Below are 25,963 nucleotides of genomic sequence, written 5' to 3'. Positions count from 1 at the left end.
TTTATTTGTTTACATTGTCGACGAGTCCATATTTTTTATGGAAAATCGGGACATTTTTTTAGCCAACGCTGGCAGCACTTACATGATAAATAATTATAGGTTATGAATGATAAAAACTGGAAAATCCTTTTATCTTTAGGATTTTAATGCAATATAAGGTTCCGTCATGCTATGACATAAATAAACATCACTGAAAAACTATATTTAGGAACAAAATAGTCGTACTTAGCGTGAAAACACACGTCGGCAATTAGCTTCTTGCTATCGCTTTAACATGAAATAATATGATAATGCACCATTGCATAACCTTCGATATGATATAAGGATTGTTTCTCGGCCTTTTCACTGGATTAAAATTGTCTAACATAAAAATAAGCGAAAATTGAATAAAAAACACAGTGAGCGCAACAACTGTCAATTTTGTTTCGCTACTCAAGTAGCAATTACCAAAACTGGTTACGCGATAAGGGACAAAAGATTTGATAATTCTATCTCTGTCTAAGCCAACGTAAGAAACGTAATTTTCGTTCTCTTTCTTGTGTAAGCGAGAAGGAAATCGTCATTGCGTCTATTAGTTTCTCTGTCTACGTGGTAGCCCTATAATCGGCTACCAGTCGACAGTTGTTGTTAACTGTATTTAATTCATACAATGCACGTATGTACCAATATTACAACAAAAATCAGCTGACTGCTGTGGCAGTGCGTTTTCAAATGTTATTATATTTTTTGTATCAACACTAGAATTACAGAAGAAATAAGTGTAGAAATTATTTGTGGTGTCTTCTATAATTTTATATAAACAGTACATATAAGATGAGTGATTTTGATTATCTTTTTAAACCTATAGTTCTGGTAACAGGTTTTGGTCCATTTTTAAATCACCCGGTGAACGCTAGTTGGGAGGCTGTGAAGTTGATGAACAAAGAAGAAATAGAGAAGAAACATAACGTTGAGTTAGTACAGTTGGAGATTCCTGTGACGTATGAAAACGTAGACGAATTTGTGCCCGCACTCTGGGACACTCATACTCCAAAGGTTTAACCTATTTTAAATATATTTGTTTTGCTTTTATCATATCTGTCTAATATCGTAATTGTATTGATTATTTCATTACAAAGTTTGATCTATTTTTAATTATATTAAATGAAACTATTTCAGTTAATGATCCATGTTGGTGTTTCAAGTATTGCTAGTAACATAACATTAGAAACGCAAGCTCATCGAAAAGGGTACCAAAGATTAGACTACTTCGATAAATGTCCCGCGAACAATGTCTGCTCCGCCGAAGGAGCTATAAGAATTCACACAAAGCTCGACACGGAAAAAATATGTAAAGATTTCAATGATGGATGTCCACTTGAAGATACGAGCGCCGTAACTTCGAAAGACGCTGGCAGGTAGAAATAATTTTAATTCTATTTTGATTATCCTACAATGTTTACAACATCCCTTCATGCTTTTATAAAATTAATTATTATAAATCATATATCCATTATTCAACTAATCAAAAATAAGAATGTTGCTCAATCTAATTTCAGCATAATAGCATCATTGTTTTAAAGTAGCAAAATAATGTTCTTATTTAATAGATATCATACACAATCTCTATCACTATGCTTAGTGATACATTAATATAGAGTCAAGATATAATGTTGATAAGTTACAATGAATTGATGAAATTGTGTAATAGATAATGATTATATTGTCATAGTATAGTTATTGTATATAACTAAACAATGTGTAATATTTGACAAGTTGCACTAAAAGTATCAGTATGAAAATAATTATTGTTATATTAATTGTAGTGTAATAATAATATTTTTAATCATTAATTTAGATAGACTTTATCTAAGACTAAAGGATTCATAAAAAAATGAGATTTAGTCATAAGTTATTAAAAAAAATTAGTAATGGCTTGTTAAAGCTACTTTTCTGGCAATAGGTCTTCTCTCCTTTTAAAGACATTAAAATTATAACAGAATTATAACACGAATTAAGCACATGAAATCTCAGTAGCCAGCTTAAATCTACTACTATCTAGCCTTTGATTAAGATATTTTTTCTCTTGTCGGTGAAATTATGTATTCTTGTTTACCTACTGAAATTCATTAATTGTAAAGTTATTGTTTTTTCAGATATCTGTGTGAATATATATACTACACTTCACTTAGTGTAGATAATACGAGAACACTCTTCGTCCATGTACCAGATACTAACATATATTCTTCAGAAAGAACTGCAAGAGCACTGGAAAGAATTCTGGACCTCTGCTTAGAACAAGTAATTGCAATGGATTCAGCCAAAGAAGTCACAGAGAGACTACAAAGTACTAGCTTAAAAAGGGAAAATTAATTTAATGTATAAATTATTCTGTGTACATAATTGACTTATTAGTTATTTACATTCCTAAGTTTGCCGATATAGGGCATGAATATTAATTATTTCTTTTAACAATTATATTATTATATAATTCAAAGAAGAATTTTATTTTACTGTACCAAATAAAAAGGTTCTAATAATAATTTTAGCTGTTCTAGGGGCGACTTTAGACAAAATGTAAAGGTTACATTTCCATATCGAAATACACATTAAGGGTCCGTTCACACAGACCGGCTCGGAGAGCATCGGCCTGCTTTTTTCTTTTCACACAGACCGGGTCGTATACGCTTGGAATTGGCCGGAGCGGAGCCGCCAACTATTTCACATCGACCGGCTGGAAGAGATCTGAAAGCGGGTGCGAGCGAGAAAGAGCACGCAAGCGGAGCCGGTCGGCTCCTTTTATTACTTCACACGAAGCGCGTTCAGGCATTTTTAATGACAAAAAAGGTGCAAATGCAAAAATAAACTTTACTACAATCACTCAAAACACTGTTTCCAACGTGATAAAAATCTGCTCTCCTCTCCGAGCCGGTCTGTGTGAACGGACCCTAAGGGCCACAAACACGTCATGGTGCTTTAGGTAATGATTGCTTAGGTTTCAGTATTGTTACAGTTTAAATTAAGCAACTATGAACAGATTTATCGCATATATATTTTTTTTATTTCGTGACGTTTAAGACTGCAGTGTCTGTGGCCAGAAACAGTTTGTTTAATTTAAATTATTTAGGTGTTAATAGAACCTTTCAAATTTAAAATATGTAGTTCAAAATAAAGTAACATTAAGTGGGCCAACCACAAAAGCCCGGCGGCTGCAGGTTGAGTAACAGCTGTTTAAGAGTGTATATATCGGAGTAGGTATATTATTGAAACAAGTAGTAAGGTATAAATGTGACTTTAATGGTCTAATCCTCCTCTTCATCATTGGTGGCACCACCGCCCTGGCCCTTGCGCAGGTTCTTCCTCTTGACGCGGCCAGGTCTGCCGCCGCCGAAGGGTGACTTCAGGGAGAAGTCAATGTGCTTGCCAGAGTCCAGACGGACGATGAAGGATGGGATGTTGACAACTTGCTTACGAACACTAGAATGATTTAAATATTGATTTTAATATATTATTTTAGATTATATTGGATCTTAACAATAATATGTGCATGTTATAACATACAACAGTATATTCAATTATAATTGTGTCTAAGTAAGTTATACAAACAGATTACTGTATGGTGAAATTAAGTGTTTTTATGTTTATTTTATATATTTTTGATTTACTCAAACACCGTTGAATATTTTAATTAACAACAACCATCCTTGTTGCCTTTTTCTTTGGCAATACAGATTAAAAGTTGTTTCAAAAGTAATTATACATTACCTGATCTCACTCAATTAGAGTTTAAAAATTTCAAGACATTGATCTCAACTAAGTAAGATCAAGTGGTCTATTAGAATTTATTCACAATAACCGTCATCACACGGCCGTGCTGCCTTGTTCACCTGTGTAATTGTTATTTAAATAGTGAATGTCAAATACACTTGATACCAGTTAGCCTTTAATATCAATAATTTGGTAAGGTAAGACAAATTTATCTTTATCCACTCACATTTAAATATGTACTACTATACATAAATATAGTATTAAATGAAGTCTTCTTACCGAATATGCCTCTGTCTGATCAAAATACGCGCATGATGGATAGATTTAGCCAAGCCAGCTTTGAAGACTTGAGTTTGGAGACGACGCTCTAAGAAGTCCTCAATCTTGAGACCGAGCACATAATCGAGCTTCATCTGCTTCTCATCCAATACTCCAATCCTCACCAGACGACGGAGAAGTGCATTGCCTGTAAATAAATTTAACTTTAGATACAAGATTTGGGTTAACGCTTCTAAATAAAGACAATGCTATTCAGTTTATAAAATAATATTGTCTACAAGTTTTGTTCAGACAAGAGGTTGCCAGATATTTTCATCATAATAACATCAATTCAATTTATTTACTTTTAACATAATATACATGTTTAGTCACCATATTAAATATTTTAACTTAAATTAACTATTAAAATATAAATGGGCAATATATAAATTCAATTAATCAAGCGAATACTACACAGCCATTGGATAATTAAAAACCATAATTATTAAAAGTAAATATATATCAAAGTATGAAAGGAAATCTACATCGGAAAATTACAAAGGAAATTTACATCGTGTTAAGAATTTTAACTGTATACTTTTGACGAGCCGGTTGGTGTGGTTGGTAGAACACTTGCCTTTCACGCCGAAGGTTGTGGGTTCGATTCCCACCCAGGACAGACATTTATGTGCATGAACATGTCTGTTTGTCCTGAGTCTGGGTGTAATTATCTATATAAGTATGTATTTACAAAAGAAATGTAGTATATGTAGTATACCAGTTGTCTGGTTTTCATAGCACAAGCTTTATACAAGCTTAATTTGGGATCAGATGGCCGTGTATGAAAATGTCCCAGGATATTATTATTATTGTATTGATAATTATTTAAAGTTGTTCTCGAATTTATAGGTAATTCATCCCCAAGTGGATTTGGATGCAAATGTTATTTATAATAAAGCGAATTAAATAAAGTTGTTTACCTTCGAAAAGCCTTTTGGGGTCTTTCTCTTCCAATGTGAGCAACTCACGGGCAGCCTTACGGATGCGGGCGAGCGTGTACTTGACTCTCCAAACTTCACGTTTGTTACGGAGACCATATTCACCGATGATTTTTAATTCCTGGTCGAGACGCGCCTTCTCGAATGGACGACGCGGCGTGACATAAGTCTTCGAAAAGACCGACGGTACACGGTTGTTCACCATGATGGCGAGCTAACAAATAATACACGCCATTAATATATTATTTTTTTATATTGTTTTGTTACCATACGTTATTGTTGGGGGTTTGTCGCCACTAGCTGTTGCAAACGGAAATACCAGAAATCATGAAATCGAAAAATTACTGGATTGAGTACGTTTGGGAATCATAGCACGTGGCATTGATTTTGCCTTTTTGTCCACTCACAACGCCCATTTCAGGCTGTCATGATCTACTTTAAGGCTCGTTTGTAAAGTAACTTGATAGGTTAATTTATAGGTTATAAATAAATCCACGTTAATCCTAATAATCAAAAACAATTTACCAATTACACAGTAGCTACAATCTAAAACATATAAAATTATACGTATTTTACACTATATTCCAAATGTATTAACTATATGATACGAAACACAAATTATGCAATTACTAAAACGCACCTTCAACCAACGACGCTCGCCGAAAAAGAGAAAACTATGGAACTGTCAACGGCAACAAGATAGGAAACTTGGATGTCGATTGTCGACATTAGTACCACAGAGTACATAACCACTACGTAAGTGTTTGTAGAAATCGTAGACAGAGAAACTAATAGACGCACTTTCTCACCTACACAAGAAAGAGAACGAAAATTACGTTACAAATGGTTTAGACAGAGATAGAATTATCAAATCTTTTGTCCCTTATCGCGTAACCAGTTTTGGTGTTTGTTTCGCTACTTGAGTAGCAACAAAAACAAAGAATGCAACGGTTTTTGGGTGTAGTAGGAAAACAAAAAATATTTTAATTAAAAAAATGTTTAATAAATATTAAAAAGTAAAATTTAATAACCTTATTTTGTTTTAATTAAATCTTGAAAATTATTTATATCCTAAAACAGGGAATGCAGTTACTATGGCAACATTATATACACACATTGACAAACTATCTCTGTCTCAATCGCGGTTTCACGGCCCCTTGGTCTATTTATGTCTCTGTCTACGGTGAAAATCTAATATATTTAATTTAATTTGAGAAATATTTTTATAGATTTAAAGAATACTAATGACATCTTGTTGGGATATGACAAATTATTAAAGTAAATATAGACAGCACCAATGACTTAGTTTTACACACTAAGAATGTCTATCCTATCGGAATGGAGAATATATCAATTATATTTTTTTCTGTACCGAAATCCATAGTTAATTATCTGTTGTCATCAATAAAATGCGCCCGCGTCGGTGAACATGACCTCCGTCAATGGCGGGCAGCCGCAAACTAGCACCAACTACTATTAGCGAATAATAGTTGTACTGTGTAACCACGGTCAACCGCCCAGCTGGCCGAGCCCGCAGCGCTCAGAACGACCGGAGCGGTCGGTTGGCAGTCGCATCGCAGTGCGGATAAAAACTATCTTCTCGTACATATTTTTGATTGACCGCATTCTGGCCAACCGCATAGTACCCTATGTCTATCTAATAAAAGTAGTACGTAATTATTGTATATTAGAAGGCTATGTGTGAGAGGGGTCTATAAAAGTATTTTAAACAAACTTGGATATATAATATGTATGGACTTAGGTATATAACGAAAAGAGCAATTAGAGATTATTATTCTTAGGGATTAACTGATGCTAAAATTACGCTTCTAAGACAAACGATACATGAGAGAGAAGACAGGATTTTATGTGCCTATAGAGGTTTGTTTTGTGATTCATTCGGCCGAGAGCCGTAGAAATTTTAAAAAGCCTGACTGCGACATATATAAATAATTAAATAATCAATTGAAGTAAGCTTTGAATGCAAAAAATTGTGTAGTAATTAAAAGATTTTATTTCTTTATGCAATATATTTGACATTTACATTTAATATATGTGCATCTTAAAATTTCTTATACTTTAGGAAACTTCTATATTTTTTCGGATTCAAGCCATAAGCTTTAAGTCTTTCATCTGATAGCTTACTTAATGGATTGGCCATTTTGTCATCCTGATCACTTTTTTTATTTGGTTTAACCTTTTTGAAATTTTTACTTTTCTTTATTTTCTTTTTAGTTACATTTTCTTCTGTAGTAGAATTTGATTTGCGTTTTAAATTACTCATATTAATTTTACTATTTCTTTCATTAATTGTATCATTTGTTCCATTACTGGGGGTCGTTTTATCATTGATAGTTTCAATATTAAATGTGTTTATTGCTTTCTTTTTCTTATTTTTTCCTTCTTCCTGCTTCTTGTTTCTCTTATTAATGTTAGCTGTTTCTTGATTATATTTACTTGGTTCTTTATGTACATTGTTATTTCCTTTTTTATGTTGTAATTTTAAGGTTTTGCTTTCATTAGTATTATCTTGGTTTACACTTGTGTTAACTATATTCTCCTCGTTTTCTTTTTGTTTATGTTTTTTCTTTTTCTTGGATGTTCCTAAGTTGTTATTTTCATTTGTTCTATCGACAGCATTTATTTCTTCGTAGTTTTCTTGATTGATACGTTTCTTTTTGTCTACTTTTTGTTTTTCAATTTTAGAAGCGTCACTTGTTATTTCTTGGTCTATACTAGGTTCTTCATTTATATTTTTGACCTTAACCTTTTTATGTTTCTTATTTAAGATTTCATTTTCAATTTCAGTGTTCTCGGTTACATCATGAGTAACACTTTGTTTGTTTTCTGTTTGTTTGTGTTTTTTCTGTTTCTTTGAAGTTTCAATGCTATTATTCTGCGTTATTTTCTTTATTTCGTCTAAGCCATTTGTTTCTTCATTGTTTACTTGATTGACATGTTTCTTTTTGCCTTTCTTTTGTTTTTCAATTTCAATAGTTTTAGAAGTGTTAGTAGTAGTAACAGTGTTAGTAGTAATTTCTATATCACATTTATCTTCATTGTTTTCGTGGCTTGTATGTTTCGTTTTTTTCTTCTTTTTCTTTTTATTTACTTCTATTGGCACTACTATTTCTGGTTCTCTGTGAAATAGAAATTGAAAGCATTAATAATGTAACACTACCTTAAATTATAATTGTACCTTAATTATTTGTCTATGTTTTTAAATATAGGTCTAAAAACAGATTATGAAATTACAGAAAACTATTTAAAACTTGTCAGTGGAGGTACTAACTTGCCAATGAAGATAAATAGAAACTATAAGAGTGAAATTTTGTTCTAAATTTAAAACCACATTACACTATAAACTTACTCCGGCAAATCTTTAAACAAGCTAGGCAGTATTTTCTTTTTCAATCTGACGTCGGCTGCTTTTTGCGAGTAAACTTTTACCTCGCCCTTCTCTACGTTTTCTGGACGATATTTTACGATCTTTTTAAGTGGCACCCATTGAGTCAATTCTTTGTCGTCCGCTAGAAGAATCTGTAAATTAAAATAATTATGTAATATGCTGAATTATTTTTTTATTGGTATAAAAAACAGTTATGATACATATACATAAAATAAACTTAAAAGTTGGGACAATATTTGACTAATACAGTATGTAAGCATTAAGTTGAGAGTTAGTGTTCTAAATCATTAGAGCCCCAACTCCCAAGTGTTAATTCAAATGTTCATATAAACATTGTCAAGGCCACAGTTAATAGACAATGGCCATATCTATTTCTTTACCTCTTCAACAGTCAATCCAAAGTCATTAGGCACCACCTCCCTGTACTTGAACCTAGTGGGTAGATCGCCCCCAATAATATCCTCACAGTCCATCTGATAGTACTCCTGCATGTACTCTGCATATGTTTTATCAATATCAGGTATAAATTTTGGTTTCTCTTCTGATAAAAGCTCGGCAAGCTTCGATTTACGTTTTCTATTCCTACGTTTCTTGCCCATGTTTCGTTTCAATTCTTCTATAAGGTTCTCCTTTGCTTTCTTTGGATCATAGTCTGCATCCATCTGTCAATTTAAGTAAATGTATATTAATTTTAATTTTTAAAAATACAATCCTTAATCAGATATCAATATTTATTGTATAAAATTAAATTAAATAAGTTACGTCAATAGCATGCTAACAATAATTATAAAAAATTGCACAACAATTTATTATTAATATAAATGTAGAATTCCTATTATACGGTTAAGGGGAAGACATCAAACTTATAACTGTAAGCTAGGCCCTTGTCGTACTTGTAAGAAAAAACACAATACATTGCTTCATCAAACGAAAGCACTCTATACCAATTCGTCTTCTTTAACTACTATGTCTACTAATACTATAGCAAACTTCTCTATGCAGCCAACAAATCAGGCTATACTGTCTACTGCATTGGTTAAAGTACGCAATCCAAAAACAATGTGCGCTTCAACACTCACATTAAAATCTGTATCTTCACAATGTGGTTCATCTACGTTTTCGGTGTCTTGTTTATACTCCGGTTCGAAATTTTCCCAATTTTCTGTAACATTCAAATTAACCCAACCCTTTATTATATGATAAAAAAACTAAAACATGGGTTGGTATACTAATTGGTTTATTGGTTGATCAGACCAAAGATTTTAAATCATTATCTTACCAATTTCTAATTCTTCATCCAAATCAGGAAAGACAGGTTTCTGGTCATCTGCTTCCCCATAGTACTCCTCGTCAAAGAGGGCTTTCATTCTTCTATCGTGTTCTTCAGGATCAAAATCACCTTCGATATCTTCGTCCTTAAAAAAATAGAATTTAGGAGTGTTCAAGTGTTAATTTGTTAAGCTTTTTTAAGTCCAGTGAAATGTTTAGGGTCCAAAATTAGACATTTCATAATATACATAAATTATTGTTCTTTCTTTTATGATTCTGTTGATGCTACAGAATTAGATTCTATAGGAAAACACAAATTATGATGATGTAATCAATGCAACCACTTAGTATAGACTTAATATGACACAATCTAACACTGACAACAAATTTGTTTTTAAATGCGAAAAGTTACACACAATAAAAGAAACAAATAAATTATTTTGTTTGTTATATTTAACCCATCAAAATGATTTATTGAAAACTTTCAATAGCCTACCTTGAAAGCTAGGTCTTGGTTGCCAGTGACCTCTTTGATCTTGGCAATCTTCTCTTGTATCTCCTTCAGTTTAAGAGCCTTCATCCTGGCTATTTCTTCCAACTTCTTCTTTTTCTCTTCTTCTTTCCTTTCGCGTATCTCAGCTCGCTTGCGGGAACGGCGGTCATCTTTCGGTCTGATATAATTCATTGTTCGAGGGAAACGTTTTAGCTGGAAATATTTATTTATTTACTCAGAACATACAAAGTTTTAATAAATAAAATGTAACTCTTTAAATTAATATACAATAGTAAGCTAATTGGGATAGTTATTAATAATTATGAACACCGAAAGTGTGACTGACCATAAAACGAAAGTTATTTATTAAATTATGAGAGATAAGTGACATCTAAGTCTTTGTCTTCTAACAGCTTACTGTAAATTCGTGATAGCCTGTATAAGAATGTTACATCATGAAAACTAATGGTTTGTTAAGTAAATATACTAGACTTATTTATTATTGAAATTATTTTTATTAATTAAAAGTTTAAGCCCTACATATTCGTCGTCGGGTTCCTCAAAACGAAAGTTGTAGGCACGCTCAAATTTACCCTGCTCCTCCACCATCTTCTCATCTTCTTCCAGATCATCATCATCCCTTATTTTATCAGCAGCTTCACCAACGTCACCATCATCTAAATACCTAAAAATGCAAACTATTCTAGTGACATTATTTATTTCCACTTTGGTTATAGATGACATATTATTTTTTAACATATCCCTGGATGCTGAATAGTTAAATTATTTAAAAAAAAATCATTACTTATTACTCAATGAAGGTTTATTGGACAATATAATTATATAAAATCTTATTCTGAGATTGGTTTAATATTAGACTGTTATCATTTTAAAGGAATGGGCTGAATCTATCTTTATATAAATACAAAGATAAAGAAAGTTCACTACATTTTTCTCCTCTGTTCATCAACAGATTTAATAATAATAATGTTTTATTTTAGACAAAGGGTTCATATACTTATACACTAATTATATTAAACATATTTTTGGTTTGGTAGCATTTGGCGACCTTAAATTATATCAATATGTTCAAAAAATTGAAATTCAAATATATTACTACCCCATTTGAGTAGGTACCACCCACTCAACAGATATTCTACTGCTAAACAGCAATAGTTAGAATAGTTGCATTCCAGTTTAAAGGGGGAGTAAGTCAGTGTAACTACAAGCACAAGGGACATAACATCTTAGTTCCCGAGGTTGGTGATGTATTACATGTGGCATGCTAAATAACCCTTTACCTTTTATTTAAAATGTAATCTCTCAAAAATGCTTCGCTGTCATTTAATTTAGGGTCTGACCACAATGCCCTGAGTGGTGCAAGATCCTTTTCTACTTCATCGTCAACATGCTCAACTTTCCCGATTAAGAATTCTTTAATCTTTTCATTCTGAAAGAAAACAATTTAAATTTTTAGGATTACAATAGAATTAATAAATTTGATGTAATATGTTTGGATAGTTTTATTTTTTTTTCAATTTTAACTATTTATTATGAGCACTCATTATTCAATCTCCAGAAATAAAATAATAATGTTTTTTTAAACAACTTATTTGTGCAAAATAAATTAATAATATCAGTCTTACCTCTGAACTTCCCTTACAATTTTTATTGTCATTATCATTGTCTATCTCTGCTTTCTTTTCAATGCTAAATATATTTGGATCATCATCCTCATCATCATCACTATCACCAAATGTTAGTTTCTTGGTTTCTGGTTCTTTCTCTATTTAAATAGACAGTAAATTTTAGTTGTTATAGATTAGTAAGTTGGTTTAATATTTTACATGAATATAATTTTGATATTTAAAAACAGTTTTAATTAAATGCCATGAACGAAAATTATTAAAAAAGACCTGTTAATTTATTAAAAAAAATGTTTAAGTGGTACTGTATACCTTTTTCCTTTTCAATTTTCTCATCAAAAAATGTATAACTAGGATCATATATCCTAGGGTCCTTGGTTTTCAAAAGAGCGAGGGTCTTGAGGAATTGTTTCTCCACCTCTTCAGAAACCTCTGGCGGCTCATCGCTTTCGTCATCACTGTCAGATGACACTGTTCCGTCAGCGTTTAAGGGTTTGGAGCCGTATTTTTGTTCCACTATAGAAAAAAAAGTTGCGTTTATAATTTTGAAAATGATTAATGATAAATTTCTAAAATTGCTGAATAAAGTACCAGTAACGCACATTTGTGTAATTCTTCTTTTTCTCGCCAAGTATCGTACCTCTTGGCATATTCATTTTCTGTTTTAATTTCGACTTCTTCTTCCGAATCCTCATCAAAAAGTATTGGTTTAGGCATGTTAACTTATATATCGCTCCAGTAAAATATACAACTCTCTTTATTTAAAAGTAAACATAACCAAAGAACATAAATAATACAACGGCATGGTCTATTACATATTATACACTTGTGAGTTGTACGTCAAAATACCATTATCACTGACAGTGACATCGTTCGACTAACGATTACACAGACCAATAAAAGGATGACAGATAGCGAGATACTTACTACCTGTAGTCTGTACTATAAAATTAATATTCATATAATGAATCATAATTTGTATTTGGTATATTTTTGGCAGCTGTATAGCTCAGACATTGTAACTAAGCTATGCCAAATTTATATTTATAGAACTATTTTATTAAAAATAGCATCGTGATTTTTTATTTTCTCATATACATACACAAATTTAAAGTTGATTGTCAAAATTAATTTTGTCCACTTTGACAAATGCTAGCAGGCAGATAAACATAACCTATATTGCTACCGGTTGATGTGTTTTGTTGTTATAAAAGAATTTTAGAATTATTAGTGAATCATTTAAAACTATTAATGTTAGTTTAGTAAATTAATAAAATTAATCATGACTACTAATCCACGGAAGGGTACCGAACCGGGACCTTTGGAGGAAAGTGATCAACTAACTATACGGCCTTTGTAAATATTTATATTTTTTACTTCATTGCTTTCTTTAGTTTATATTTAGTACTATCCAAGTATTGAAAACTTGAAAAATATGTTTTTTTTTATGGGGTCTACGTTTCGTATTAGTGAAATTTCTATGTTCTTAAGAACGATTAGTGTAAGTAAGCTAAAACAATCATCAACGTATGTCTTGTGATTATATCTTGAATTATAGATTATAACTTGAATTAAAAGACTTTAAATAAATATAACCAATAACTGATTTCATTGTATCTTTATTTTCATAATAGGCTTTTCTTCCTTTCTGTATATTTTCAAGTTTTTACATTGGAATTCATTTAATTTCAGAGGTGCTGGGCAAGAAGTTGGTAGATCTTGCATCATGTTAGAGTTTAAAGGAAAAAAAATCATGGTTAGTAATACAAATGTCAATTATTCACTAAAACATATATATTGACAACACATACTTAAGTAATATATTATCAATATTATTGGAATCACCTTTGGTCTACATGACTAATAGTATAGCTGAAGTCCTGGGTTCGAAACCCTATGAAAAGTTATGGATTTATTTTGTAAAAAAAAATATTTGGTGTCTGGAGCTTGGATGTTAGTAGTGTTTATACTCTCATACCTTATAAAGCATGTTAGGTCATCACCTGAACCCTCTCTTTGAGTTATGTATTTTACTTATACTATAATATATTATATTTTCTGTCCAGAATGAGATTCCATCCGGGCCTATCCATAATCATTAATAAGTTTTGTGTGCTTACAGCTGGATTGTGGTATACATCCCGGCTTGTCAGGAATGGATGCACTACCATTTGTAGACTTAATAGAAGCAGATGAAGTTGATTTACTTTTAATTTCACAGTAAGTTATTTTTCCATTTAGCTGTCTCTTAGGTAACAAATATTAAGTAACAAATAATTTCTGGAATCCACATCCTAATAGTATGTATGGAAACAAAAAAAAACATAATGAGAATAAGAAACTTAGGACACAATTTAGGCAACTGATGATGAGTGATCTTCTATAGAGAATGGCATGGCAAGAAATATAACTCTTTAGACTGTTAATGCTCCATCAACCTCGATAATGAAAATGTCTTATGCATGTATTGTTTGTCCAATTTCACTGGCTTATTCATACCTTTAAATAGAATGTTGCAATACAGAGTGTTGATGTTTGGTGGTAAAATAATGTTAAGCCAGACATGCAAAAAAGGCCCAATTGTGTTGTTGGGTTGTATCGTGTTATTGGGTTGTGCAAATTTTGAATAAAAATGGATATATATGTAAATTTGTAACTTAGCTTGTAGTTTTAAGGGTGTGACTAAACTGTCTGTCTGATTAATATACCATATAGATCAAAGTATAGCTTACTTATGGGGTTAAAAACTTTTTTTACAGTTTCCACTTAGACCACAGTGGAGCCCTGCCATGGTTCCTTACCAAAACCTCATTCAAGGGTCGAGTATTTATGACACACGCTACAAAAGCCATCTACAGGTGGCTAGTATCCGATTATATCAAAGTTAGGTAAGTGTTTTATTTTGGGCTCTCTACAGTACAAAGTGTATCTTCTTGATATTGGAAGATGCCTCAGCGCAGCGTGTGTTGTTTCCTGATATATAAAAGTAGTCTAATACATTCCATGGAAGAATTTTGCAAGACACAAGTAGATTGAAATAGCCTAACTGAATATTATTTAAATAATTTCATCTCTAAAAAAAAACTTTTTTATTCACTTGTAAAAATAACTCAAAAGTTTATAAGGAGTGAAATCTTGGACTACCAATATTTTGAATGAATTTTCTATAGTGTGTCACGCCTCCTGTCGTACCGTCCACAGTAATATATCGACGGAGCAGATGCTGTACACCGAGTCGGACCTGGAGGGCTCCATGGACCGTATCGAGACCATCAACTTCCACGAGGAGCGCGACGTGCGCGGGGTGCGCTTCTGGGCGTACAACGCGGGCCACGTGCTGGGCGCCGCCATGTTCATGATCGAGATCGCCGGCGTCAAGGTCAGCCAGCGCTTTACCTGACCTAACTGAGACTGCCCATTACTAATATCTGCTGCACTGCGGAATTTAATTTATAACCTCGCTATATACAGCTCTATGAAAGTTGCCCAATGGGGGAGGTATAAGTTGCCACCACTTTTGCCTACAGGGAGGCCGTTGGTCAACTTAGGACTATCTCAATGTCAATTTATGACTTAACAAATTGTAGAGGCTTCATTTCGAATGAATATAATTAATTATTTTTCCACAGGTATTATATACGGGTGATTTCTCTCGACAAGAAGATAGACATTTGATGGCAGCAGAAATTCCTACAGTACACCCTGATGTGCTTATCACTGTGAGTTTTTTTATTTTTTTTCAAAGTATTAGATTATTATTTATTATCTTGAATTTTTGATATGGAAATGAGTCAGGAGCTCAATTTATTAATCACTAATCACTTGTTCCATTATAAAATAGAATTATTTCAATGCAAATTGAATTAAAAACTAATTCACCACCTAACAACCGTTCAGAAGGTATATATGTATTAGAAAAAAAAGGACCCGGTCTTGTGGTTTCCCACGCCCTCTCTTACAGTAGATTCGACAAACTTTACATGATTTATGGAAAATAAGATATTTAACGCTTTAGATCAATCACAAAACACCGATTGCATTTTGCGACTGCAACCCGAATGTCTGCTCTGGTCCCCTCTAAATATGTTTGTGTCACGCCGCCCCCGCCGAGCAGGAGTCCACGTACGGCACGCACATACACGAGAAGCGCGAGGAGCGCGAGTCGCGCTTCACGGGGCTCGTGAGCGACATCGTGCAGCGCGGCGGCCGCTGCCTCATACCCGTGTTCGCGCTCGGACGCGCGCAGGAGCTGCTGCTCATACTCGGTGCGTACCCACACTCGCGCTCGCACTCACGCGCACGCACTCACGCACCCACGCACACGCACACACAAACATAAGCTCACACACACACAAACACGCACGCATGCATACACATGTACGGACGCGAGGAGACCTAGTCTCAGTTTTCATTTTAATACAGACACGCACTCGCGCACTGTATTTATTTTAAAGGAATATATAATATGTATACCCATATTCCAATCGGAGTAGGAATAAATTTAAACAAACCGTAATTTATAAATTCCATGCGATTTTCTAATTGTTCTGCTGCATTGTTGTACGCTCTATAAACAGCGAAACCATAGTGAATTGTTTTTCACTATGCCATACAGTATGGTAGCCCTTATGTAGGTTATTCAAGATCTCGACCGATGATATCGCGTCAATTGATATCGGTGTCAAAGATGTTTATTTGGGTTTATTCTGCGTGGTCCTCTTGTGGTAGGAATAGACGATACATTTATACGTGAAAAAATAAACTTTTTTGTCCAAATGTTGGTTCAACGAGTTATTAACATATTGTCAACTTGTTACTAAAATAAACTGCGTTTTACTAAATACTATAAATGCTAAAGTTTGTGTGTACACAATATTTATATATAAATAGGTGGACTGTTTGTCAGCCTTTTTGCATTTTTTTCTTTATTTGGTATCCATTGAAGAGCTTTATCGACTATTATTAAGATTGTTGTCAATAAAACAAAATGAAATAATAAAAAAAAAACAATAATGATTCATGGTCAAATTTCGGCCACGGAGCGAATACTAGTCTATGTAAATTATTGACTTTCATCACAATAACGGACGAGCAAATGGGCCACCTGATGGTAAGTGGTCACCAACGCCCATAGACATTGGCATTGTAAGAAATGTTAACCATCGCTTACATCACCAATGCGCCACCAACCTTGAGAACTAAGATATTATGTCCCTTATGCCTGTAATTACACTGGCTCACTCACCCTTTAAACCGGAACACAACAATACCAAGTACTGCTGTTTTGCGGTAGAATATCTGATGAGTGGGTGGTACCTACCCAGACGAGCTTGCACAAAGCTCTACCACCAGTAAATCTATGTAACGTGTACGTATTTACATAAATACACATACATGTACAATACACAAACATGTCTGACAACGTTTTCAAACGATTCCCATAATCGCAGACGAGTACTGGTCCTTGCACCCGGAACTGCAGGACATACCGATATACTACGCGTCGTCTCTCGCTAAGAAGTGTATGGCGGTGTACCAGACGTACGTGAACGCCATGAACGACCGCATCCGACGACAGATCGCGGTCAACAATCCGTTCGTGTTCAGGCATATATCGAACTTAAAGGTGAGTCTGATTATTCATTTACTCCATCCTAATCTCGGTAACTGTCCCATTCTTTTATTTTAACCCCAAACATTATTAGTACGTGTTGTTCTATTGTCGGTATGAGAATAATTAATATCGCGCTTTATACGTGTTGAAGGTCACGTCTAAAGCCTACGGCCTTTTTTTTATTGCTGGAAAACAGTGGGGGGGGGGGAGGGGGGGTATGTGGGGCTCGCCGGTGTCCAAGGCGCCGAGTGCGCGAGTGAGTAAACATGTGTAATCAATGTTACAACGGACATAATATTTTATGAGTACATCTTTATAAACTTGCTTTTAAATTTTAATAATTTATTTGATTATTAGCTATGTGTTTTTTTTTGTAGAAATACACTTCTACTAATAACACAATAAGTATTATTTGTATCAATTATATCAATTTTTATAAGGTCTGGTTTATTTTATCTAAATACCGGATATCAAAACTTATCTAATGGATCTGTGTTAAAACTATTGAGCCGTTAATGGTCTAAATTTGTGCTTATATTTCATTCTCGATATATATCCACGAACAGCCGAGGTAAGCTTTGGCCAATTGGATGTCTATAAGCTGTTACTGTTAATAACAAACAAAAACATTTAAAGTATATTAAAATAGTGAAAAATATATTTCTTAAATGGGCTTAGCCTTTTATAACATTTTCTTCACCAATCGCAATCACATCGATTTCAGGCTTGATCTTATCATAAAGATGCGGGAACGCTCCTTCCGCGTTATATTTCATTCTGACAACCTCGTAAAGTGTCAAATCAAACATTGCATCAAATTCTTTCCTTGTCATAAATATGTCTGCGTAAAGGAACGAATAGCCGCCGACATCGCGAGTGAACTTCTCCATTTCTCTCATAGCTTTCACGGGGTTGTATGGCTTCTTGTCCTTCACTTTACCGGGAACGCCGTAAACACCTAAATCGTTATACATTGCGTAACTAGTACTCGGTACTAAGTATTTGCTGTGAGGTCGACCCAGTTGACCAGACAGTGGACCGTGATCGATAATTTTACACGGATACACCAGTAGAGGAAACTTCTCGAACAGTTTGCTCGCAATGGCAATTTGCTTTTCTAATTCCTGTAGTGGGAGGACAATGTCTTGGAAGACTTGTTTCGTGAAAGTATAAGCTCGGACGCCTGGTGTTGTCGTGAACTTGAGAAATGCTGGTTTTGGAGGTAATAGCCACCCAAAGAGTAGTCTAAATAATGGATGATTTCCAAATGAAATCATATCTTCGACAACCCAAAATATAGGTCTATTGTGGCGTAGCAAATAATCTTTCAATGGTATTAGTTCAACACCTTCGCCCCTCTCCAGGAATGATTCGACATGTTTGTAGAACCATGGCTTGTACCATCTTGAGCAATGGTTCACTGTGACCTTTCTGTCGTAGTCAGAATAATCCCCAGTCATAATGACAGCCTTGTCGGCGCTAAATATGGTAGCCTCTATGTAGTCTGGGTGGTAACTTGGTGTGGCCTCATTAGCTCCGGATAGATCCCTTACCATATCGCAGTAATTCTTTTGTCCTTCAACCGGTGTGTATTTTATTTTTATATAAGGTTTGATTTTTACGATTTTCAATGTCAACGCAACGAGGAATCCCAGACTGCCGTGAGACCAAGGGAGGGCTTTGTAGAGATCTGAGTATTCGTTCTCCGCTGTAGCGGTCACGAGGCAACCGTCGCCTAGAACGACCTCGTAGCTTGTTATCGTTTCGTGGTAGAGACCTGCTTTATGCGAGTGTGTCGACATGCCGGTTCCGAGAGCTAGACCTATAACGATCCGTTGTGGTCGGTTAGCAAGTTATGGTACATCTATATTTCTTATTTGTTTGAAAAGATTAATAAGAGTTGTTCATTTACAGTTATTATTTCAAAAGTATTAGAACTCCAATATAAATAACATATATATTTAAAGATATGTATGATTTTATTGTATACCAGCTCAGCTGCTCTGCCCTATTTAGTCGTAACTTGATGTTTAATGCCCTTACTTATAAACGTTGCTTGGCGATTGATTACTTAAACACTGATTTCTCCTTTTCTTTTATTATTGATTCGACATTCGAAAGAAAAAGACACGGTGTTGCTTAACTAATCACCCGCTGAACAGCGTTTATAAGTGAAGCTGTTAGTCTTAAATTTTTCACAATAAATTTTACTGGTAGTTCCTGATATCAGCTCATTAGAATAAACAAAATTCTTTAGCTTTATAATATTGGTATATATAAAAGGAACAATTTCCATACCTCCCAAAGTAGCATCTTCTAATTCAATCGTAACAGCCAAGGAGTACCCCTTAGGTATCAAATACTCTGTTATATCTCCAATCGTCACCATGGGCTCAACTCTGACCGTCATGGCCCTTTCATCCAGCTCCAAGATGTCGTACAGGGGGATCGCAACTTTGTGGTGTAAGTGCTTTTGGAAGAATGTCGTGGAAAGTGAGAGCCAGTTGGGTCTGGATGTGCAAAGAAGACGGCGATTCTTCGATGGTAGCCTGTTCCATTTCTGAACCTGGAATAAGAGGAATGTGATGTGATGTGGCAGCTTTACGTATCGTGATATAAATTAGTTTTGATGCAAGATTTATAAATTGATTTGTATATGTACTTACTAATATTATAAATGTGAAAGTGAGTTTGTTTGTTGGTTACGCTTTCAAGTGTTAACTACTCAGCCGATCATCATATTATTTTGCATACACATTGTCATTTAAAAAAAAAAGAACAATTAACAATCCCCCCCTCCCTCGTACGCGGGTGAAAACTATTTTAATATATATCATATATTTAACGAAATTCAAAAGTCAATTTTATTAATTAATTAGCCATGTACCGACATGGCCTAGGTTTAAAAAAACCCTTGATCGGTGTAAATGTTGATTTATAGTAATCGCACTCACCGCGGATTGTATCTCGCTCACCGCACTGTCATGTCTCTGTGGGTCGCTACTTAGTTTCCGTATGAAGGCTCTTAAGTGCAGAAAAAGGGTGAAGAGGAAGCTGGCCGGCAGGCAGAATGCGCAAACGACAAATTCTCGATGATCTTCTAACCATTGTATTATACGATTTTTCAAGCATGTCGGCAGCATGTTTTTCGTTCTATTATAATATAAATATTGTTCATCGAAATAAAAAAAAAAAAAAACAATATATAACTTATGAATCGCAAACATAACATCCGGCATTAATAAAATTAACCTCACAATATCAGTGATAAATATAAATATATTTCAATATCAAAATATACTTTATATAAATATTCATCCGTATTAACATACAACATTTTTAGACTCGCATAAAAACATTGTGACATACGCGCAACGCCATGCTAAACTACTAAATATTATAAGTTAAAAATTGTATATATATATGAATATATATATTTTAATGATAAAACGATATAATTTTTATAATAAACTAACCTTAAAATTTCACAGCGGTAAAGCTTGCCCTTGTCATTGAAATTAAAATCAAATTATTTGTTACGATTGGTAATACACAATACTCAGATAAGCATTGAGATACGAAGCGGCGGCTTAAAAATCCGTACCTGATAATACGAACTCTTAATTGACGTTGATAAAGTTTTATTTATAGTTTTTTTAATGTAACTTTTGTTTGAATTGTAAAATCGAATTTAGTTTATTAAATTACCAGTTAATTATTCTTATCTTTAAAACAGTTGTTGTTTAGGTTAGAAATTACAGATACATTACATGATTTCAGACAGTACTGAATCAATTTGAATGTATGATTTTATTCATCGCTATTTGTGGAATAATCTGTGCTACCTTTGCGGTATCGAAAGCATTGATATAAAAAGGAAAAAAATATTTGACATTTTCGTTTGTCAATTAATAGTCAAATTAAATGTAATTTTATTATTGTATGTTTGCAATGCTTAACCTTTTCCGTAAATTGGAACGTATTGTTTCCGAAAACGTTCAATGATCTGTTTCGTTTTTATTTATATTACAAGGTCATATCTCTAATTTAATTTTTTATTACGATTACGCCTCTGCATTAGAATCAAAACAGCAATATTAAGTATTTGCCTTAAAAAGAATATCTAGAATTATTGACCAAAGGACGGCCTTATCGGCATATCATGGCTACGTTGCATCCAATATTCGATATGGTATTATACTTTGGGGCAATGCATTAGAAATGAACAGACTTTTCTCATTCAAAGATCCAATGCAATCATGTAAACCCTTATTTACTTTGAGACTAATCTAAAGGCGTGGTTGGTGGATGCTTGCCTTTCACGCCGAAGGTCGTGGGATCGATTCCCACCCATGACAGACATTTGTGTGCATGAACATGTCTGTTTGTCCTGAGTCTGGGTGTAATTATCTATATAAGTATGTATTTACAAAAGAAAAATAGTATATATAGTATATCAGTTGTCTGGTTTCCATAGTTCAAGCTTTGTACAAGCTTAATTTGGGATCAGATGGCCGTGTGTGAAAAATGTCCCAAGATATTATTATTATTATACAAATATTAATTATTATTATTATTTAATACCATACAAATACAAGGAATTTCCTAACTGTACAATAAATTAAGTTATATGTCTTGAAATTATAATAAAATTAAAACAAGACTAGAGTTGTCACATTCAGGGCTATAGTTTCCTTATAATTTATACCCGAAAGTATATTAAAGTTGATCGAGTTTTGATATATGTTGTACTTTATATACATAAGTAAGAACTAACGGTGATACTTATAAACGTTGGGTAGCGGCGGTGGTTGATTAGCTGAACAATGCTGTTCTCAAATGTCAAATCAATAATGTCAGTGAGAGCGAAATTAGTGTCTTAATATACACAAGGTAGTTAATAAATTGATAAACGAAAATTATTAAATTGCATAATTAACTTGGTTTCTCTGTGTAAAACTGTTATACGTACGGTGTTCCGCACGTTATCACGCGACAAAAGTGACTTTCTTCTTTGCACCCAAAACGCTTAATATTGACGCGTTACGGCTAGAAAAGTTACCCTCAATCCGATATTGAAATAATGATTTATATATTAATTCTTTTTTTTTATAGAATAGGAAGGCGGACGAGCATATGGGCCACCTGATGGTAAGTGGTCACCAAACGCCCTTAGACATTGGCATTGTAAAAAATGTTAACCATCGCTCACATCACCAATGCGCCACCAACCTTGGGAACTAAGATGTTATGTCCCTTGTGCCTGTAATTACACTGGTTCACTCACCCTTCAAACCGGAACACAACAATACCAAGTACTGCTGTTTTGCGGTAGAATATCTGATGAGTGGGTGGTACCTACCCAGACGAGCTTGCACAAAGCTCTACCACCAGTATATATATAGTATTTATTTCCCTTATACTATTGGCCACGATTATCACGACAATATTGTCTGTAATACAGTCGCCAAAGTTCTGTTTCATAATGGAAACGATTTTGTTACAGGGCATAGATCATTTCGAGGACATAGGTCCGTGTGTGATCATGGCGTCACCCGGTATGATGCAGTCCGGTCTCTCCAGAGAACTCTTCGAATCCTGGTGCACGGATCCCAAAAATGGTGTTATTATAGCCGGTAAGTTTAATATAAAACTTTTTACTAATAGAGATTGACTACAGACATTCAAGTTTGCAAAATAAATTCAAAGTGATTTTTACTAGTCACGTTTAACTCTCTATCAAATAGGGTACTGCGTCGAGGGCACGCTAGCTAAGACCATCCTGTCGGAGCCGGAGGAGATCACGTCCATGTCAGGTCAGAAGCTGCCGCTCAAGATGTCCGTGGACTACATCTCGTTCTCGGCGCATACGGACTACCAGCAGACCTCCGAGTTTATCAACATATTAAAACCGCCGCACGTCGTGAGTGATCACTAAAGCTATCGGAGCTAGGTTTAACGGGCGGACGACACCTTGACACGAATGTAACCGGCAGGTGCTGGTGCACGGCGAGCAGAACGAGATGTCGCGCCTGAAGGCGGCGCTGCAGCGCGAGCACCGCGGCCGCCTGGCGCTGCACACGCCGCGCAACACGCAGCTGCTCGCGCTCACCTTCCGCGGCGACCGCACCGCCAAGGTCTCCCGCACACGCAGGCCACGCGCACGCCACGCCGCTCACGCATACACACGCGCACGCCACGCCGCTCACGCATACACACGCGCACGCCACGCCGCTCACGCATACACACGCGCACGCCACGCCGCTCACGCATACACACGCGCACGCCACGCCGCTCACGCATACACACGCGCACGCCACGCCGCTCACGCATACACACGCGCACGCCACGCCTCTCACGCATACAATACACATAGCTGCTGCTTTCAGTTTATTTTCGCAAAGACCAGCATCATAAAAACACACGGGACGAAGAAACAAAATTTAAGTTTAATAATTGAATTGTATTACAAAATTAATGCTTAACTTATCAAGGTCCATAAAAAATGGCTATCATACATTTACAAAACAAAATGTTTTTATATTTCACATTGTAAGACGTAAACTGCGGACTAAACGATCAAATGTATTGTATCACTTGTAGGTGATGGGATCTCTGGCGATGGAGCCTCCCATGCCGGGAAGACAGCTGCAGGGTATCTTAGTAAAGAGGAACTTCAACTACCACATTTTGGCACCTTCGGACCTCAATAGTGAGTCTTGCAGATTTATTTTAAAAAAAAGTTTTTTATATTCGAAGTTTAATTCACGGGGTCAGCTCTTCTTTAACCAGTAGTAGAATCTCACGAGTAAATACTCTGCAGCAGACTTGGGCAAAATGTAATCAGATTAATATAACAATATGTAATCATCGATCGAGATTACATCATAAGTAAAGTAATTCACAGAGTAAAGCGAGTGTGTGAGTCAAGTGCACCAGAGCGTCCCTCACGCCCTCTTAACAATCAGTCAAAGTGAATCTGTAACCGGGAGTGACGTTTACACGTTGCAGTCGGTAATGATTAGTCTGGTTTAACTTTGGCCACGTCCGCTCGAGGTCGGCTCGGGCGGTGACGGACGCGCGTGTTGTGCGCAGAGTACACGGAGCTGTCGCAGTCGGAGGTGTCGCAGCGCGTGTCGGTGTCGTACGGCGGGCCGGCGGCGCTGCTGCGGCACGCCGTGCTGCGCGTGGCGGGCCCCGTGGCCTTCCTCAGCGACACGCGCTGGCGCCTGTACGGCTGCCTCGAGCTCACGCTGGACCTGCCGCTCGTGACGCTGGAGTGGCAGGCGCAGCCCGTGTCCGACATGTACGCGGACGCCGTGCTGGCCGCGCTGCTGGGCGCCGCCGCCGCCGCCCCCGCGCCGCCGCCGCTGGCGCCCAAGCTGGACCGCATGCACTTCAAGGAGTGCGTCATCGAGATGTTCCAGGAGATGTTCGGCGAGGACGCCGTGCCCAAGATGTTCAAGGGCGACAAGCTGCACCTCGAGGTGGCGGGCCGGCGCGCGCACGTCGACCTGCTCGCCATGGTGAGAATACCACCCTCCACCCCCCGCGCCCCCCCGCCGAGCGGGTACTGACCGCGTGCTCTGTGCAGGAGGTGTCGTGCCCCGAGGACGAGGGCCTGGAGCGCAGTGCGCAGGCGGCGCTCAGCAAGCTGTACGCGGCGCTGGCCCCCGTCAAGCCGCCCCCCGCGCCCTCCGACGCGCCGCCCGCGCAGCCCCTCGTGTAGGGGCGCACTAGCAGGAGTAGTGAATAAAAAAACTTTGTATAAGAGTATAAAAAGAAGTGTTTCATTTAGCGCTGGCCTGACCTGATGTGGGTAACAAAAATATTTCTTGTGTCATTTGTGCACATTTGTATAGTGATGGCATTCAGTAAATTAATAAGTTTTAATTTACTTTTTATAGTCTACAAATTCAACTTTATAAAAATTAACATATTTTGAATTTTTTTTTTTCAGAAAAATAAAGACTAATATTTGTTACTTGTACGTGTTACTGCAACAGCACTCGATGTAAATGAAAAAAAAAATACAATTATAAATAAGTCTTAATCTAGTGTAAATTTTATTTTTATCAATAAAATAATTATATATTTAAGGTATTTTTTTATTTCAATATTATATAAAAATAAATTTAAGTACATTATTTAGTCCAGTCGAACGAGGGGAACTGTACAGAGTGAATTGATATTGAGAGTTCTCGTTCAAATTAATCGCCTATTAATTTGTTTACAAAATAGAAGTCGACACTGAATGTGGGTCGGTGTTATGTACCCCTAAGAACATCTATGTAAATAATATGACATGACTGTAAAATTAATATTGCTGAGATTTTGAAGTAATTTCGAATTTTAACATTTAAAGGTTTAAATTTATACAAATGAAAAATAAAAATAATTGACTGTACAAATCATAACCGCGTGCAGAGGTGGCACTATTTCCCCCTTGAATCTAAACTCCGATATATAAATATTGCATTGATAAATATATGTAAAAAAATATTCCTTTTGTAGACCATCTAATCAGTT

At 35.5% G+C, this 25,963-nt stretch overlaps 5 protein-coding genes across 5 annotated transcripts; 2 read left to right on the top strand and 3 right to left on the bottom strand.

The window, feature by feature from the left end:
* The first annotated feature begins 676 nt into the window (after positions 1-676).
* On the top strand, positions 677-2,440 carry LOC126775022 (pyroglutamyl-peptidase 1). Its single transcript, XM_050496740.1, has 3 exons — positions 677-1,035; positions 1,159-1,397; positions 2,136-2,440. The coding sequence occupies exons 1-3, from the start codon at positions 814-816 to the stop codon at positions 2,350-2,352; spliced, it is 678 nt and encodes a 225-aa protein (XP_050352697.1). The 5' UTR covers positions 677-813; the 3' UTR covers positions 2,353-2,440.
* An 815-nt stretch (positions 2,441-3,255) lies between these two features.
* LOC126775031 (40S ribosomal protein S9) lies at positions 3,256-5,732 on the bottom strand. Its single transcript, XM_050496751.1, has 4 exons — positions 5,644-5,732; positions 4,986-5,217; positions 4,027-4,213; positions 3,256-3,456 (listed from the first exon to the last, which is right to left on the bottom strand). Exons 2-4 carry the CDS (start codon positions 5,206-5,208, stop codon positions 3,282-3,284), a joined length of 585 nt encoding a protein of 194 aa, XP_050352708.1. The 5' UTR covers positions 5,209-5,217; positions 5,644-5,732; the 3' UTR covers positions 3,256-3,281.
* Positions 5,733-7,024: 1,292 nt separating this feature from the next.
* Positions 7,025-12,672, bottom strand: LOC126774950 (protein KRI1 homolog). Its single transcript, XM_050496625.1, has 11 exons — positions 12,423-12,672; positions 12,133-12,336; positions 11,821-11,960; positions 11,476-11,624; positions 10,715-10,859; positions 10,178-10,387; positions 9,692-9,827; positions 9,492-9,574; positions 8,793-9,074; positions 8,374-8,543; positions 7,025-8,143 (listed from the first exon to the last, which is right to left on the bottom strand). The coding sequence occupies exons 1-11, from the start codon at positions 12,535-12,537 to the stop codon at positions 7,066-7,068; spliced, it is 2,712 nt and encodes a 903-aa protein (XP_050352582.1). The 5' UTR covers positions 12,538-12,672; the 3' UTR covers positions 7,025-7,065.
* Positions 12,673-12,974: 302 nt separating this feature from the next.
* Positions 12,975-25,464, top strand: LOC126774963 (cleavage and polyadenylation specificity factor 73). Its single transcript, XM_050496651.1, has 14 exons — positions 12,975-13,176; positions 13,513-13,576; positions 13,943-14,040; positions 14,580-14,708; positions 15,022-15,199; positions 15,450-15,539; positions 15,935-16,085; positions 17,271-17,446; positions 22,941-23,070; positions 23,182-23,357; positions 23,431-23,571; positions 24,038-24,146; positions 24,530-24,960; positions 25,029-25,464. Exons 1-14 carry the CDS (start codon positions 13,103-13,105, stop codon positions 25,161-25,163), a joined length of 2,082 nt encoding a protein of 693 aa, XP_050352608.1. The 5' UTR covers positions 12,975-13,102; the 3' UTR covers positions 25,164-25,464.
* Positions 17,970-21,071, bottom strand: LOC126774980 (delta(24)-sterol reductase-like). The gene is made up of 4 exons (XM_050496674.1): positions 20,911-21,071; positions 20,389-20,587; positions 19,733-20,000; positions 17,970-19,256 (listed from the first exon to the last, which is right to left on the bottom strand). The coding sequence occupies exons 2-4, from the start codon at positions 20,575-20,577 to the stop codon at positions 18,109-18,111; spliced, it is 1,605 nt and encodes a 534-aa protein (XP_050352631.1). The 5' UTR covers positions 20,578-20,587; positions 20,911-21,071; the 3' UTR covers positions 17,970-18,108.
* Positions 25,465-25,963: the final 499 nt, after the last annotated feature.

Source organism: Nymphalis io, chromosome 17, assembly GCF_905147045.1.
Source record: "Nymphalis io chromosome 17, ilAglIoxx1.1, whole genome shotgun sequence".
Taxonomy (NCBI): Eukaryota; Metazoa; Arthropoda; class Insecta; order Lepidoptera; family Nymphalidae; genus Nymphalis; species Nymphalis io.
This window is presented reverse-complemented; position numbering and strand designations above follow the sequence as displayed.